Genomic DNA, 17,451 nt, shown 5'->3' with positions numbered 1-17,451 from the left:
TCGTGTTCAGCTTTCTTTTCTTTCTCTCTTTCTCTCTTTCTTTTTTTAATTTATAGAGACAGGGTTTCTCTGTGTAGCCCTGGCTTCCCTAGAACTCACTCTGTAGACCAGGCTGACCTCAAACTCAGTGATCCACCTGCCTCTCTCTCCCAGGTGCCACTACCGCCCAGCCATGTTCAGTTTTTTGTTGTTGTTGTTGTTTGTTTTTTGAGACAGGGTTTCTCTGTGTAGCTTTGCGCCTTTCCTGGAACTCGCTTTGGAGAACAGGCTGGCCTCAAACTTACAGAGATCCGCCTGGCTCTGCCTCTCGAGTGCTGGGATTAAAGGCGTGCGCCATTACCGCCCAGCCCATGTTCAGTTTTCCGAGTTACACTTCTTTTAGTTCTTTGGGGAATATATACCAGGAGTTGGCCTTTAACTTTCAGTTAAACTTTTATTTATACTTTGGGACTGTTATCAGTCTTTTCTCTCTCTCTTTCCTCCCCTTTCCTGTTTTGGCAATTCTGGAGATGCCAGGCAAGCACACTATCACTAAGCTACATGTCCAGCCCAATACTGCTATTTTTTTACTGAAAGGAACATGTCAGCACAACAGAAAATGATGTGTTTATTTGTTTGTTTTCAAGACAGGGTTTCTCTGTGTAGCCCTGGCTGTCCTTGAACTCACTCTTTAGACCAGGCTGGCCTCGAACTCAGAGATCTGCCTGCCTCTGCCTCCCAAATGCTGGGGTTAAAGGTGTGCACCACCACTGCCTAGCCAGAAAAATAATTTTAAACTTCAGCTGGGGAGTAGCTCAGTGGTAGAGTGTTTGCTTAGCATGTTTGACACACAGGACTTACCAAGTGCAATGGTGCACACTTTTAATCCCAGCACTCGGGAGGCAGAGGTCCGTAGATCTCTGTAAGTTCAAGCCACCCTGGTCTATATAGTGAGTTCTGAGCCAGCCAGGGCTGCACAGTGAGACTCAGCCACCCCCTGCCCACCGAAGACCCCGAACTCCATCTCCATTACCACATACACAAAAGTCATCATAAAAACTCCAAACCGAGCAAGGGCTGCCACCTACTTGGTGGAATGCTTGCCTAGTGCATTCATGAGGCTCTGGGTCCAATTCCCAGCACTGTATAAACCAAGCATGGCGGCTCACACCTGTAATCCCAGCACTCAGCAGATACAGGCAGGATGATCAGAGGTTCAAGGTTATTCTCAGCTACATAGTGAGTGCAAGGCCAGCCTGGGCAACATGAGATCCAGTCTCAAAAAAATTAAGTTAAAATGGATGGGACTATAAAAGACAGTGTACTGGAGAAGAAAAGTCCGTCCAGGAAGTTCCTTCCCTTCAAACACTCCAGGAAGGGTGTTGCCCTTTTTGGCACATGGGAGTGGTTTTCACCTGGCCTGAGGTGGTGTGCTGTACCACGTTCTGATGGCTGCTCTCTCTGCTTCCTCAGACAACGGCATTTCAGCCCCGGAACCTCTGGAGCAGCAGTACCGACTGTTCCTCCGGGAACTGGGCGAGGGCACATTGGACCGCCTGCTGCTGCAGCTCTCAGTGATGTCCAGCTCCATCCAAGTGAGTCTCACTTCCCCCACCTCTGGCTAAGGTCGCCATCAGCAACATCCCATGATTCTTTGTGCTAGGCCAGCCTGTGCTGTGCACCAAAGAAACGGGGAAGGTAACTAAGGAGACATGTACCAGGGCCCAGGGTCAGTTCCAGGTGGAGCGTGTGCTGTAGCTAGAGTTTTCCTGCCTTGTCCACAGTCAGGACAAATCTTTGTCACCTGCCAGTCCCATAGCCGCTCAGACCCAACCAAGTAAACACAGAGACTTATATTTCTTACAAACTGTATGGCCGTGGCAGGCTTCTTGCTAACTGTTCTTTTATCTTAAATTAATCCATTTTTATAAATCTATACCTTGCCATGTGGCTGGTGGCTTACCGGCATCTTTACATGCTGCTTGTCCTGGTGGTGGCTGCAGTGTCTCTCCCCCTTCTTCCTGTTTCCCCAATTCTCCTCTCTCCTTGTCCCGCCTATACTTCCTGCCTGGTCACTGGCCATCAGTGTTTTATTTACATAGAGTGATATCCACAGTAGTGTGCTGAGCCACAGGCTTCATAGGGACAGGGACGAGCACCAGACGAGGAGCTAGGGAGATGGCTCAGTCAGTGCTTACTGTGCAGAAATAGGGACCTAAGGCCCTGCACACACTAAAAAAAGCCTGTCACCCCAGTGCTGGAGGGACAAAAATAGGTGGCTCCCTGGGGCTCAGTGTGCAGCCATTCCTGCTGAATTGATGAGCCCCAGGTTCAGTGGGAGACCCTGTCACAAGAAGAAAAAAAAAAAAAAACAAGGAAAACACCCAAAGTCTACCTCTGCCCTCTACATGATGCACTGTTCTCCAACATGCACACGCACATATGAACATGTGTATACACATACAAATTCATGGTGCACACATGTACACAGGGGAGGTCAGCAGGTCTAACTAGCACAGCCTGTCCAGTGAGCAGTAGAGCAGGGTCTACTAGAGGACCTGGTGGCTCTGGGTGCTGTTCCCTGGGGTCAGGCCACCGGTGCTCTTTCTCTGATCATGCCTCTTGTCCTTGGCTATACCTGAAGAATCTGAAGTGGGTCAGGCTGGTGGGAGGGACTCTCGGATGCATCCTCTGGAGAACCCAGAGAGATATTTGAATGTTCTGCCCCTCCTCTGGGTTCTTGCAGGCTCCTGTTGGGAGAAGCCGTTTCAAATTCTCTCTCTCTTTCTTTTGGTTTTTTGAGACAGGGTTTCTCTGTGTAGTCCTGGCTGTTCTGGAACTCACTCTGTAGCCCAGGCTGGCCTTGAACTCACTGAGATCTGCCTGCCTCTGCCTCTGCCTCCCAAGTGCTGGGATTAAAAGTGAGAGTGCCACCACCTGACTTGTTAGAGTATTTTGGGGAGAATCAATTGAGACAGAATCTAGTTACATAACATAGGCCGGCCTAAAACTTTCAGTCCTCGGGCCTCAGCCTCCCGGGTGTTAGGACTGCAGGTGTGACTACCACACCTGGCTCTAATGTTTAGCAGTTCTGGGCTCATGTCCTATTAGAGTTCCCCTCGACCCCTACCCCAGTGGGCAAACCGCCTGTTATAAAATCTCTCTCCAGAGAGGGTCTGGTTGTTGCCATCAGTGGGTCTGTATCAGCCCATCCTTGTCCCCTCAGGACATAGTTTACATTTCGTTTCACTCTGGATTCCTAATTCTGTGGGTTTGCACCAACAGATGAAACAAATATGACCATTGTAGGACCACACCACACAGCATACCTGCCCAAAACATCCGATGTTCTGCTGCTTTTCCATCCCTCTCCACTGGTTCCGAACATCAGGGGTCATTTGTGGTTCTTGTTGCTTTGGGATGCTGGAGATGGAACCCAAGGCCTGTGAATGCTAGACAAGCACTCAACCACGGAGCCAAGCTCCTAGTCCATCACTGGGGGATTCCAGGCAGGTGCTCTACCACTGAGCCACACCCCAACCTCACTGGGGGATTCTGGGCAGATGCTCTGCCACTGAGCCACACCCCAGCCCCTCACTGGGGGATTCTAGGCAGGTGCTCTACCACTGAGCCACACCCCAGCCCCTCACTGAGGACTCTAGGCAGGGGCTCTACCACTGAGTCACACCCCAGCCCCTCACTGGGGGATTCTAGGCAGGTGCTCTACCACTGAGCCACATCCCAGCCCCTCACTGGGGATTCCAGCAGGTCTCCACTGAGCCACACCCAGCCCCTCACTGGGGGATTCTAGACAGGACTCTACCACTGAGCCACACCCAGCCCCTCACTGGAGGATTCTAGGCAGGTGCTCTACCACTGAGCCACACCCCCCCACTGATTCTAGGCAGGTGTTCTCACTAGCCACCCAGCCCCTCACTGGGGGATTCTAGGCAGGTGCTCTACCACTGAGCCACACCCCAGCCCCTCACTGGGGGATTCTAGGCAGGGGCTCTACCACTGAGCCACACCCCAGCCCCTCACTGGGGATTCTAGCAGGGCTCTACCACTGAGCCCACCCAGCCCCTCACTGGGGGATTCTAGGCAGGTGCTCTACCACTGAGTCACACCCCAGCCCCTCACTAGGGGATTCTAGGCAGGTGTTCTATTGCTGAACCATGCCTCCAGCCCTTCATTGGGGGATTTAGACAGACACTTTGTCATGGATCTAATCCCCCGTGGGTTTTGTTGTTTAGATTAGTGTGTGTGTGTGTGTGTGTGTGTGTGTGTGTGTGTGTGTGTGTGTCCCTGACATTTGAGTTATGGGGTATTGTGAACTGCCAGACATGGATCCTGGGAACAAGACTTGGTCCTCTGTAAGAGCAGCAAGTGCTTTTAACACACGAACCATCTCTCCAGCTTCCAGCTGCGCTGGCCCCACCTCCCAGGCCACACATCTGAGTTTAGTGCCCGTGTCTTTTTCCAGTCTGCAGTCCAGCACGGGATCTGTGTTTCCTTGAGCCATTGTGTCTCCTTCATCTTCTCAATCTGGAAGAGATTAGCTTAGCTTCTCTGCCTCCCATGCCTGACACTTGAGGGTGCTACTGGGCTGCTCTGCAGAATGTCCCTTACTTGGGGCTGGACTGGCATCTCCTGATGATCAGCCTGATGAGCTGGTTGTAAGGTTCACACATGGGCAGAGAAGGCACAGCCTGAGGCACAGAGTGTGTCTTATTAGCCTGGACTTCCGGGTTGAGGCAGGCGGTACTTGCTGCTCTTTCTCTATAAGTGTGAGTGTGTGAGAAAGAGAGAGAGACACTCAGGATGCTGCAGATGCCACTCTGAGCCTTGTGGTGACTCTGTCCCTGAGCCCTGCCCCCAGCCCTACTGTTCTTTTGAAAGGACCGTCTCTGGCTCATAGAGACCACACAAGCATTTGGCTTCTGTGAAACTCTTTGCTCAGCACACTGGGCTCTGGTTCTCAGCAGGCAGTGTCTTCTCACAGCACAGGGCATCCCCTCACCCATGCCTGGGCATCTCTAGCGTCAACTTCTTCGAGCAGATGCTCAGGGTGCAGGAGCAGCCTCTGGTGTTCTCAGCAGCGTGGCTAAGTGGACCAGTGGCAGGAGACCATTTGGCGTACGTCCCACAGTGAGCCTCAGCCCTGCTCTCCAGTGTCAGCACGCGTGTGTCTGGAGGGTCGGGGCCGTACCTCCTGGGTTGCTCAAGGCTCATGGACAAGCCTTGCTAAGCCACCTGCCGCACCTGCAGGGTTCTCTAACATGAATCTCAAACGGTCTTATTCATAAAAACAAACCTGGAGCCAGGTACTGGGGTGAACACTGAAAGATCAGAGAAACAGAACAGGCCACAGCCAACCTTGCCTTGCCAGTTCCTGAGCTAATCTTGTTTCCTCAGACTAAAAGCTTCTGAGTTCTCACCCAAATGGATCTCAGCTGACCTGCTGCTAAAAGCCTCAAAGCTCAAAAGGGCTCTAGTTCCTGGTCCTCATGCCGTATCTACCTTTCTGCTTCCTGCCATCACTTCCTGGGATTAAAGGCGTGTGTCAACCATGCCTGGCTGTTTCCAGTGTGGCTTTGAACTCACAAAGATCTGGATGGATCTCCGCCTCCAGAATGCTAGGATTAAAGGCATGTGTGCCACCATTTTCTGGCCTTTATGTTTATCTAGCGGCTGTTCTGTTCTCTGACCCCAGATAAGTTTATTAAGGTGCACAATATATTGGGGGACACAATATCACTACAAGTTCTTCCTTTTTTGGCGTGTATAATAAGTGTGTATGTACATGCATGTGTGTGTGTGTATTTGTTTCTGCACATGAGCATATGTGTGCAAGTCCATAAGGGGTGTGAATGTCAGAGGACAGCCTCATGGACATGATTCCTCAGGTGCTGACTGCTATATTTTTTTTGAGATGGTCTCTCAGTGAGCCCCAGGCATCCCACCTGTCTCTACCCCGACCTACACCCCCCCCCCCCCAGAGCTGGGATTACAAGTGTGAGCTACCCTGCCTGGCACTTTTTTCTTTTCCTCCTCTTTTTTCATGTGTACATGTGTGTGATATGCATGCATGTGTGTTTGTGTCCCAATGTGAGTGGGCACCACATGTATGTACAGGTACACAGGCACAGGTGTGTGCATTCGCATGTGAAGACCACAGGTTGACATTGTGTGTCTTTCTTGAGTGTTCTATACCTTATTTATTGGGACAGCCTCTGGCTTGAACCTAGAACTTGACAATAGAAATCATGTATGCAGCCAGAGTGCTCTGGGCATCTCCTGTTTCTGCCTCCTGAGCACTGGGGTTATAGATGGGGCGTCCTGGTCACCTGGCCTTTATGATGGCTATCCTCAGGTCCTCATGCTTGTACGGCGAAAGCTTTATCCACTGAGCCATCTCAGTGGACACAAGCTAGAGTCATCAGAGAGGAAGGAGCCTCAGCTGAGGAAGTGCCTTGATGAGATCCAGCTGTGAGGCATGTTTTCTTTTAGTGATCAGTGGGGAAGGACCCAGGCCATGGTGGGTGGTGCCATCCCACCATGGTCTCTGAGCTAGCCATGGGAAGCAAGCCAGTAAGCAGCTCCCCTCCAGGGCCTCTGCATCAGCTCCTGCCTCCAGGTTCTTGCCCTGTTTGAGTTCCTGTCCTGACTTCCTTCAGTGATGGGCTACAATGCTGAAGTGTGAACTGAATAAACCCTTTCCTCCCCAACTTGCTTTTTGGTCATGGTGTTTTATCGCAGCACTAGAAACCGTAAATATGACAGGGGTGAACTGAGGGGTGAACTCAGGACCTTGCATATTCTAGGCAAGTGTTCTACCACCATTCTGACTATTTATATTTTATTTTTGTTTGCTTGAGACAAGGTCTTACTATGGATGTAGCCCTGGCTTTGCCCGGAACTCACTGTGTAGACCAGAATTGCCTTGAATTCACAGAGATGCCCCTGGCTCTGCCTTCTGAGTGCTGGGATTAAAGGTGCATGCCACATGACTTCCATGGCATTAAACAAATCCACACCTGTGAAGCCACTGTGAAACCATTTCCATCTTCTAGAACCTTCTCTTCTTCCCAAATCAAAATTCTCCACTTACTAAACACTAGCTCCTCTCCCCTCCCTAGTCCCTGGGACACTGCCACACTGTGGTCTGCCGAGTGACTGTCCTAGGAACCTCCTGTGAGTGAGGATGGAGCTTCCCCTGTTCCCATGATGGACACAGGTTAAGGAGCCCTGGCTGGGGCCCCGGCTCATGGCTTCCTTTGACCCTGATGGAGGGAGTACACCAGCTTTCCTATGGCCTTAGTAACACCAGCTTTCCCATGGCCTGCCAGAGACCTTCGGCTTAGTAACACTCTCCTGGGCCCCTAATGTCCTGACTCTTCTCCTCTGCTTCCAGGATGGTCCCATTATGAACGTATCACCCCCACCACCTGAGGAGACCAGTGGAGAGCCTCCAGGTGACAGGCGGGACCTCCCATGGGGTGCCACATTTGAGCTGCCCCAGATGTTCCTGGAGAGAGACAGGTGGGCACAGAGCCTGGGCAAGAGTGAAGGTACCAGATCCTGGGTGGGGCCGAGGCTGTGGTTCTCAGGCGCTCTGCCGACGCAGCGAAGCTCACCTCAGAGCCCATGGCCCCTCCTCCAGAGGCCTGTCTCCTGTCCTCCTCCTGTGCTCTCGTTAAGTGAACGAGGTGCTGAGGAGGTCGCTCAGGGGGAGAGGGCTTGCTTTGCCGGAGTCCAGTCCCCAGAACCTACATAACATAACATACCAGGCAGGATGGCACAAGTGTGGTACCATTTCTGTGTTGAGGAGATGGAGATAGGCCGCCACCTTGGGGTTCACTGGCCCAGCCAGCCTCACCTGCTTGGCGGGTTCCAGGCCCCATTTCACAAAAGCAAAATGAACAGTGTCTAGAGAATGACAGCTGATAGTGTCCTCTGTCCTTCACGCGCTGCAGAACACACATGCATATACACCTCCCCCTCATGCTCTGCACAGACATATGCACCCATACATGCATGTATACACACTTAAAGAATAGTAAGCTCACTACAGGAGGTACTGGCTACATGGAACAGTGGTGAGCTGAGGTATGTGAAGAGTCTGAGGCTGGAAATGGCCTTTTCGACTCCTGGGTGTCTCTGCCCTGAATGTGTTCGGTGCCGCTTAACCCTGCCCCAAAGCCTCCCTCCCCTCCTCTGCTGTTCTCGTTTTCTGCAGCACTTTCTAAGAGGAAAAGTCACACCAGCAAGGTAGATGCGCATCGGCTCCGTCTGTAAGTGGACGAGCTCACATCTGACCCTTCTGTGTGATTGTCTTGTTGCTCAGGCTGCCTTAACAAAACGCCATATTCTGGGCAGCTTAAGCAACATGAGCTGTCTCACAGTTACGGAAGCTGGCAAGCTTAGCCTGCCAGAGGTGTGAGGGAGCCTGGTGAGGGCCTCTTCCTGGCTAGAAGATGGCTGCCTTCTTGCTATGTCCTTACATGATGGGGCAGGAAAGAGGGAAGGGGACAGAGCACGGAGGTGATTTCCATATCTTTTTTTTTTTGGTTTTTCGAGACAGGGTTTCTCTGTGTAGCTTTGCACCTTTCCTGGAACTCACTTTGGAGACCAGGCTGGCCTCGAATTCACAGAGATCCGCCTGGCTCTGCCTCTCGAGTGCTGGGATTAAAGGCGTGCGCCACCACAGCCCGGCCATATCTTTTTTTTAATTTGTTTTTGTTTACTGATTTTTTTTTTCTGAGATAGGGTCTTATGTAGCCTTAAGGCTGACCTTAAGCTCACTATGTGGCCGAGGATAATCTTGAACTTGTAATCCTCCTGCTTCCACCTCCCCAGTGCTAGGATTATAGGCATACCCAATGTATGCAGATGGAGCCCAGGGCTTTGTGCATGCGAGGCAAGCACTGTACCATGTGATCAACAGCCCCAGCCTGTCCCCCTTGCAGTAACCAGGGACTGAATCTAGCAGGGCCCTAGTGTTTCACTAGAAACTCCAGACAAACTGATCCATGATCCTAGTCCCACACTGGGGGATTCTAGTCAGGTGCTCTTGCCAAGCCAATTTGAGGGTACACTCCATTATGTGGAGAAGATATGACTTCCACAGTTAAGAAGCAGAGAGATGAATGCTGATGTTCAGCTCACTTTCTCTCTTTATTTAGTGCAGGACCCCAGCCCATGGGATGGTATCTCTCAGATTTAGGGTGGGTCTTTCTACGTCAATTAACCCAATCTAGATAACCCTTCACAAACATGCCTAGAGATTCATTTGCATGGTGAGTCTATATCCCATTAACTTGACAAACCAAGACTGAACATCATAGCTGTGCATCACTACATTAGAGGACAGCACACGACCCACTACAGACCTGTGCTTCCCCCTGGACACCCAGAATAGGTGACCAGCATGGTCCCAGCCACAGCAACATAGCTGAGGCCAGCATCTTGCCCAACACATGGACCATAGTGCTCTGGGCTGGAGCAGCAGCTGAGGCTGGATCCTAGCTGCCCAGGCTGTGACAAAGGACACAGGGGCTCCAGCGTGTCTCCTGTTTCACCCACAGTGATGGGAACAGGTCTTCAAAGAACACTCCATTGTGGAGGTTTGGAAAGCAGGACTCCCTTCTCCCTCCTCCAGCCCTCCGCATCCTGCTGACACCCCCCATGCTTGAGGTTGGTATGCAGGGGGCTAGCTAGAGGGAGGCCCCTCCCCAGTTAGACTGCATGGGGAGGGACTGCCTCTGGGGTCCCATGCTGTGACTGCAGTGACCGAGGGTGGCCTGTGGTTTCTTTCACAGAAGCCCCATGCTCTAGGAGCCAAGAGCCTGGTCTCCAGACTGCAGCCCACAGCTGGCTTGGAGCTGAGAACCTCACAGCCAGCAGGAGAGATGAGCAGCCCCCCTCTGAGTGTCCAGGCCCTCAAAGAGATGGCCCTGGGTACCAAGAGCATTGCCCTCATAGCAGCCAGCCGCCGCTGCAAAGTGTATGACAAAGAGGGCAGCTGCCTGGACTCCAGGGACCCCAGCCCTGCAGACTGGAGGTGGCCCCATGCCAGCCCCAGCAGGGACCGCTCTGTGGAGAGGAAGACAGGGAGGAAAAGGTCACCCTCGTTCACCTGGAGCCTGCAACAAGTACGTAGATGTCTGTCCGGTTGCTGGGTGTGGCCGGGAGGGTAGAGGGGCGCTCACACTACCACACATGGTCAGGATCCCTGCACTTGAAGTAGAAGAAGAGAATGCCCACACGACACCTATATCGTTCACAGTGCCTGAGCTCACTGCATGACCCCCAAGCAGTGTCTGCTTATGTTTTGTGCAGTTATAACCCTAGAAATGCAGCTCTGTGACCTGAGAATTTTTATGTGCTAATTCAGGTTTGTTTTTTGTTTTTTTTTTTTCAAGACAGGGTTTCTCTGTGTAGCTTTGCGCCTTTCCTGGAACTCACTCTGTAGCCCAGGCTCGAACTCACAGAGATCTGCCTGCCTCTGCCTCCCAAGTGCTAGGATTAAAGGCGTGCGCTGGTGGTGGCCACCACCACCGGCGGCACTAATTCAGTTTTAAATACTTTCCTTCCTTCCTCCCTCCCTCCCTTCCTCCCTCCCTCTCATCCATCCTTCCATGGTACTAGGGATAGAACCCAGGACCTTGCACGCATCAGACAAAAATTTTACTTCTGAGCCACACCCCAGCCCCTCACTGGGGGATTCTAGGTGGGGGCTCTACCACTGGCCTATGGCCTCAGCCAGTACTTGTATTTTAATCTAAGGAAAGGGTCATTGGTTGGCTTTAGAAGAAGTCTGCTAAGTGGCATGTCAGAGTCAATCCTTGGGTCTACCACTACTGCCTATTTCTGTGCTTCCAGTGTTTGGTATTGGTTAGTGACCGAGGGTCTGGCCAACCTACATCCACAGGGTATTTACTGACTTGAGAGTGATATGAGGACTGGGCATTGTAATGCAGGCTTCTAATCCCAGCATTTAGAAGGCTATGGCTGGAGGGTTGTGAGTTTGAGGCCAGCCTGGGCAACATATTGGGACCCTGTGTCCAAAACTCTAAAACCAAAAAAATTGAGAAAGACAAAAAGCAAGCAAGCAGCTGATATGTTCAATATAAAAGAAGGGAAGTAGCAGAAATAAGAGAAAGGAGAGAGAGAGAGAGAGAGAGAGAGAGAGAGAGAAGAAAAACAAGCTTTTGCTCTTAGTCACGAAGGCAGGAAGAACCCAGTGTCCCACTTGGAACACAGGAGGGTTCACTTGCTTGGGAGTGTCTGCTTTCCTGTTCCACTCAGGCCTTTACCGGATTGGATGATGCCCACCCATGCAAGGGAGGGGAGGGGCTGTACTCCATACGCTGCCCCGTGTGTCACACAGCCCTGAAAGCCCTCCGTAAGGGAGAGGGGAAGAGGCAGACTCATCTATCCATTTGCTCATTTACTTGGGGCTGGTTCTGCTACTCGGGCACACAGTGGGTGTTTAATGAAAATGCCCTCGCATCCTTACACTCTGTCCTTCCTTCCATGTACCTTTTCCACACTGCAGACGACAGAGAAACACCAGCCCTCTACGGAACATCCATCTGAGAGCCAGCTGTCCCCAGCACACCTCCAGCCACCAAAGCCATCAGGGAAGAGCTTTTTCCCTGCTGTCCCTGTGGCCTCCAAGATGAAACCCAGCCTCAGTTTTCATGCAGGTATGGGTGTAGTTGGGTTTTTTTTTTTTTTTTTTTAAGCTCTGTGAGAGTCCACCACCTAGCTCCCAAATAAATGCACGGAGACTGATTCTTACTTGTGAATGCTGAGCCTTAGCTTGACTTGTTTCTAGCCAGCTTTTCTAACTTAACTTATCCCATTTATCTTTAACTGTGTTTTGTCTCTGGACTTTTTACCTTTCTTTATTTTATATATCTTTCTTTCCTTCATATGCCATGGCTGGCCCCTGGCATCCTCCTCTTCTCCTTTTCTCATTCCTCATTCTTCTTTTTTCAAGCCTAGATTTCTCTTCCTATTTATTCTCTCTGCCTGCCAGCCCCACCTATCCTTTCTCCTGCCTTGCTATTGGCTGTTCAGCTCTTTATTAGACCAATCAGGTGTGCTAGACAGGCAAAGTAACACAGCTTCACAGAGTTAAACAAATGCAGCATAAAAGAATGCAACACATCTTTGTATCATTAGACTAATATTCCACAACATATGGAGATCAAAGAAAGAAAGAAAATGTCTTCTGTATCTCTAGTCATACAAGCCAAAGACAGGGAACAGTGTGGCTGTCACCTGCTGTCTGTGCTTTTTGGCTTTTGTTCTTCTTAGTTTGATGAATTTATTGTTGGGTGGATGTGTCAGTGACCTGGAAAGTTAGGTCCATCCTTTCAGATCTGGACTCGGAGTTCACTTTTGTCTAGATATAAGCCAGTTGGGATGGATTTGAACTGGTGAGTGTTTGCCTAGCATGTGTGGAGTCCTTCTCAGCACCAGATGGTGTGTGGTGCATGCCTATAATCCCAGAACTTGGGAAGTGGAGGCAGGAGACTTCAAAACTCAAGGTCATCCTTGGCTACATAGTGAAGGATGTAGGCTGGGCTATATGAGACCCTGATTCAAATAAAACAGAGAAACTTTTTTAAAATTTGTTTTGATAAAGGTTTTTCTGTGTAGCCCAGACTGGCTTAAGATTGCCATCCTCCTGTCTCAGCTTCCTGAGGACTGGGATTGCAGGCATCACTGTTCTGTTTATAGACGTGGATTTCCATGATCACAGAGACACTTAGTCCATAATGTGCCACACGAGCTTGAGCAACCACGGAAAAGCCCAGCGCTGCAGTGCATATCTGCAGCCTCTGTCCTGGGGCAGACGAAGCTCCTAGCCCAAGCAATGAGCTCCAGGTTCAGTGAGAGACCCTGTCTCAAAAAACAAAGTGGAAGGATGTGCATGGTGGTGCACACCTGTGATCCCAGGGGGAGGCCGGCAGATCACTGTGAGTTCAGAGCCCCAGAGCCTGGCCTATGTAGTGAGCTTCAGGCCAGGAAGGGCTACACAATGAGACCCAGTCTCAAAAACAAACAGCAAGCAAAGGGTGCAGAGTGATGGTGAAAGACGCCAACATTGACCTCTGACCTCTTCACCCATGCAAAAACCCGCATGCACACACAATGACAGAACACATCGGTGCCACGTGGTCCGTTGAGAGTTATACTCTAAGCCTGTGATCCAACCCTCAGGAATCTTACACAGAAGGATCATGAGTAGCAGGCCAGCCTGGGCTACATACTGAGACCCTGTCTCCACAGCAAGCGGTGGCTGGTGAGGTGATGCATGCCCGTACCTCCAACTCCTGGAAGACTGAGGCAGAGGGATTGAGTTTGAAGCCAACCCAGACCACCTAGGAAAATACTTTCCCCAAATCTCTCTCTTCTTCTTCTTTCCCTCCTCTTCCTCGCTCCCTGCTGCTCTTCCTCCCCCTCCCTGTTCCCTACACCCCCCCCACTCACCCCCCATTCTCTCCCAGCCCCCTGTGGAGCTGAGGTCCCAAGGAAGCAGACTCACGTCCTCCGCCCTCCGCAGTCTGATCTCCAGGCCTGGTAGGTCGTCCCTGCAGCTAACACTTCCCATTGCTTGTTTCTCCTTCAGATGAAAACACGCTTCATGTGCCGGAGGTCAGCTTCACCTTCCCCAGCGCCATGTGGCAGAGCAACGCAGCCCCAAGCCGGCCTCCCCTCCTGCCACGTGACATCCGAGGTCAGTGGCTGTACCTCCAAACCTGTACCCCCCCCACCCCGTCTTTACCCCACCGGCATCTTGGACACTCATGTCCCGTCTGTGAGAGAATTGGTAGAAAGGTAGCAGCCTCCCATACTCTCCAGGCCTCTGCTGCTTGTGAACTATTTGGAGGACAGCAATGTCCTCAGAAGACAGGGTTGGGAATGACCTGGGCAGCGAGTGGACAGCCTGGACTTGGAGTTGAGGCCTCTGTCTCCCTTGCCCAGCTTGTTCTGATCATCAGAGGAGACAGTGGGGACCAGGTGGCTTTCCAAGCTGACCTTGTCCCGGAAAAGTTTCCTGGCATCCCTGAGAGAGCTCTTCTCTCCCCTCCTGTACATTTCCCCTAACTTTGAATGAGATGTCTGGTCCAGAGTGAATGTCTGGAAGCTGAGGGTCAAGGGTCAAGTGGGCAGGAGAGGGCCAGACGCGGGGGGGGGGGGGGGGGTTGGCGGGCTTCAAGGTTGTAGGGCACAACCTTGTAGCTGGGAATGAGATGCTAATGGAACACTCCTGCTCAGTGGAGTCGATGGGTAGAAAGGAGCTGGGCCAGGGTCAGGAGGAGGAGAATGGGGGAGGGTGTGTCTCAGGGCTCTATCCTGGGGAGGTGGCACCAGGGGACTCAAGCCAGGGATTAGGTGTCTGGTGGGCAGACAGGCACCCAGGTGAGTCCATTCCCTACCCACTGCATGTAGATCCTCCAAGTTCTTTTAAAAGTATTCTCGTTGGGGCTGGGGCTGTAGTTAACTCTGTGCATGTTTGCCTTGCAAGTGTGAGGACCAGAGGTAGATCACTGAAATCCATACAACAAAAGCCCGATTGGGGCATGTGTTTATAATCTGAGGAGGCAGAGATGGGGAGGTGCCTGAGGTTCACTAGCCAGCCAGCCAGCCTAGGGCCCAAGGAACGACGTCTGGGAGAGTACTCTGCCCTCTGTACAAATGTTTATTGTCCTGTAGACACACTGCACACACCTGCACACACATCACACACACAGGTATTATTATTTCATTGCATAACTTCAGCCCTAATTTATGATCTAGGATAGCACCTTCCCCAACCAAGTATATAGTCACGACGTAGTCCAGGCTGGCCTGGAAGTCACAATCCTCCTCCCTCATTTCCTGAGAGTTAGGATGACAGTGCCGGGGGCCCATTTCATGCCCAGCTCACCCTGGTTTACTCCTCCAAAGCCAAGGCTGTTGTGGTTTGCTAAACCGAGCAAGATCCCAGCTGAGGCCTTCCAGGACAGGAATCGCCCACTCTGCACGAGAGTCGACAGTCTTGGTGTCAGTCCTGAGGGTCACAGCCTCATCCCTCTTCCTCCCCATATGACTTCTAATTTTTTTTTTTTTTTTCTTTTTTTGGTTTTTTTTTTCTTTCTTTTTTTTTTTTTTTGGTTTTTCGAGACAGGGTTTCTCTGTGTAGCTTTGCGCCTTTCCTGGGACTCACTTGGTAGTCCAGGCTGGCCTCGAACTCACAGAGATCCTCCTGCTTCTGCCTCCCAAGTGCTGAGATTAAAGGCGTGCACCACCACCGCCTGACCCTATTTTTTTTTTTTTTTAACTTGAACCAAGAATGACTCTAACTCGCCATGGGCTTTACTGGACCCCAGCTGTGAGGTTGGCCACATTAGTGTCCATGTTCATGTTGTCTTGTCTCAAATAGAGAAGCCAGAGCTACCCTAATCCCCTCCTGGGCTGGCAAGCATCCTCTGGCATCCTTAGTACCATCTTATCATCCCCTGAACTACCTGACAACCAAGCCTTGGATGAAGTCAAACATCCCTGGGATATCGGACTACCAGGATTATGTGGGATAGGGAGCAAGTGGGAGGTCCTACCTGCTGTCTGACCTCATTTCCTGCTGCTGCATCCTACCCTCCCCCATGCTGCTGTTTGGAAGAAGAAAAGATTAAAGGGCTCTGGGGGAAGAGGTCTTCCCGGTGCTAACTGGTTAGCCAAGCATGCTGAGTGATGGAACCTGTATTATTGTGTCTTTGAGTGTGAGGGATAGGAAAGGGTCCACATAGGTCCCCATCCTTGTTGCTTTGGCCAGAGCTGCTGGGCACGTTATCAAACAGAAGGCCCTGAGTGACCTGGGAGCAGGGAGGCCACATCAGCCTGCAGGTTGAGGAGGAAAAGACTTGGAGGTCACACATGATACCTGGAAGAGGACTCTGGTATTGATGAAGTCAGGGGCTGGTGTGTGTGTGTGTGTGTGTGTGTGTGTGTTCCAGGCCCTGTGAGCGGCGTGTGGCCACAGATGGGGCTAAAGTCTCAGTGTCTAGTGAGTGTTGGCTTCTCTTTCGTTGATCTGGCTACAAACTCAAGTTTCCCATCACCCCAGGGTCGACAGACAGCAGAGGCCGGCGTCACAGCCCTCTGCCACCCAACAATCCTCCCAAGCTCCAGGGTGCCAGTGCCAAGAGACCAAGGCGTCCTAAGTAGATGGCAGCAGGAGCTGGGGACCTGGAAGGCCGAGAGTCCTGGGGACCCCAACACTGGACCAGAGATGGAGAGTGGTACAGGACACAGGGGTCACCTCCATGGCAAAGGACCTGTCCAAGACCCCCATTTTGTCTTTGGGCCTTTCTTGGATCATTACAGTTGCTGAGGATGCCCCCTGGGATATCCCTGGATTCCGATGACTGACAGCCCATGGCTCACACTCAGGCTGTAGGGGTCCCTGGGGGAGGGCTGAGCACCCTCAGATGGGATGGAAGAATATGTCCCCATCACCACCACTGAGCAGTCTGCAGGTGGTTCTGGGGGTGCCAGCACCAGGGGAAACAGGATGGCTTTTTTCCTCCAAGCTCCCACAAAGCTTCCCAAGCTGTCAGCCATGCAGACAGGGGAGCTGACGATGGTGGGGAGGCAAGAGTTGAAACAGCCAAGGCCCGTGAGATCTGTCTGCTTTGCTTTTACTGGGACCTGTGCGGGGAGGACCTAAGAGGCTTGGGAGTTTGGGTCTATTGATACGTTTTATTTGAGACAGGGTCTCATGTAGCTCAGACTGACCTTGAACTTGCAGTGTAGCTGAGGATGACCCTGAACTCTTGATTGTCCTGCCTTCCTCTCTCAACTTTTCAGATTATAAGCATGGGCCATCATACCTGGTTTATGTGGTGCTGGGGATGGAACCCAGGACCCTATGTGTGATAGGCAAGTACACACCCTACAAACTGCCACATTTCCAAGGCTTTCTGTCTTAAAAAAAAAAAATGGCGGGGGAAAAAGAGGACACAAAATTGAGTTCCATGTTGACAAGACATTGCCTTGTCTGTTTTTTGTGTTTGAATTTTGAGATGTGGGCAGGGTGGCGGGTAGAGGGCTAGGGGCGGGGTGATCAGGCTGAACAGGCCAGGAGAACACAGTAGTCAATAGATTTCTTCTGTGGTTCCTGCCTCTGCCTCTGCCTCTGCTTGAGTTCCTGCCCCATCTTCCCTCAATGATGGCTGACAGCTATCAGCTGAAATAAATCCTCTCCTGCCCAAGCTGCAGTTGGCATGGTGTTTATCACAGCAACAGACAGCAGACTGGGACGCTGCCCTTTATGACCAAGACAGAGGGACGGGAGCTAGGTGGACTGTGACTTCACCTCCTTAGGTTGGAAGGTGGAGGCACGTGGCAGCCCCTTGACTAGGAAGTAGGTTTTAAACGTGTGTGTACCTACCTGGCCCAGAAAAGTTGAGCAAA

The 17,451-nt window shown here is 51.5% G+C and overlaps 1 protein-coding gene across 1 annotated transcript in view; it reads left to right on the top strand.

Moving 5' to 3' along the window:
• LOC114705490 (kinesin-like protein KIF19) overlaps positions 1 to 17,249 on the top strand; it is a 54,912-nt gene extending 37,663 nt beyond the window's left edge. Inside the window, exons 14-20 of the mRNA XM_037198441.1 lie at positions 1,453 to 1,574; positions 7,394 to 7,521; positions 9,567 to 9,675; positions 9,801 to 10,133; positions 11,540 to 11,690; positions 13,625 to 13,732; positions 16,103 to 17,249. Of these exons, the coding sequence (XP_037054336.1) occupies positions 1,453 to 1,574; positions 7,394 to 7,521; positions 9,567 to 9,675; positions 9,801 to 10,133; positions 11,540 to 11,690; positions 13,625 to 13,732; positions 16,103 to 16,203 (1,052 nt within the window). The 3' untranslated portion in view covers positions 16,204 to 17,249. The remainder of the gene's footprint in view (positions 1 to 1,452; positions 1,575 to 7,393; positions 7,522 to 9,566; positions 9,676 to 9,800; positions 10,134 to 11,539; positions 11,691 to 13,624; positions 13,733 to 16,102) is intronic.
• The last annotated feature ends 202 nt before the right edge of the window (positions 17,250 to 17,451 follow it).

Source organism: Peromyscus leucopus, chromosome 23 (assembly GCF_004664715.2).
Source record: "Peromyscus leucopus breed LL Stock chromosome 23, UCI_PerLeu_2.1, whole genome shotgun sequence".
NCBI lineage: Eukaryota > Metazoa > Chordata > Mammalia > Rodentia > Cricetidae > Peromyscus > Peromyscus leucopus.
The sequence above is the reverse complement of the archived record's forward strand: the minus strand, read 5'-3'. Positions and strand labels throughout refer to the sequence as shown.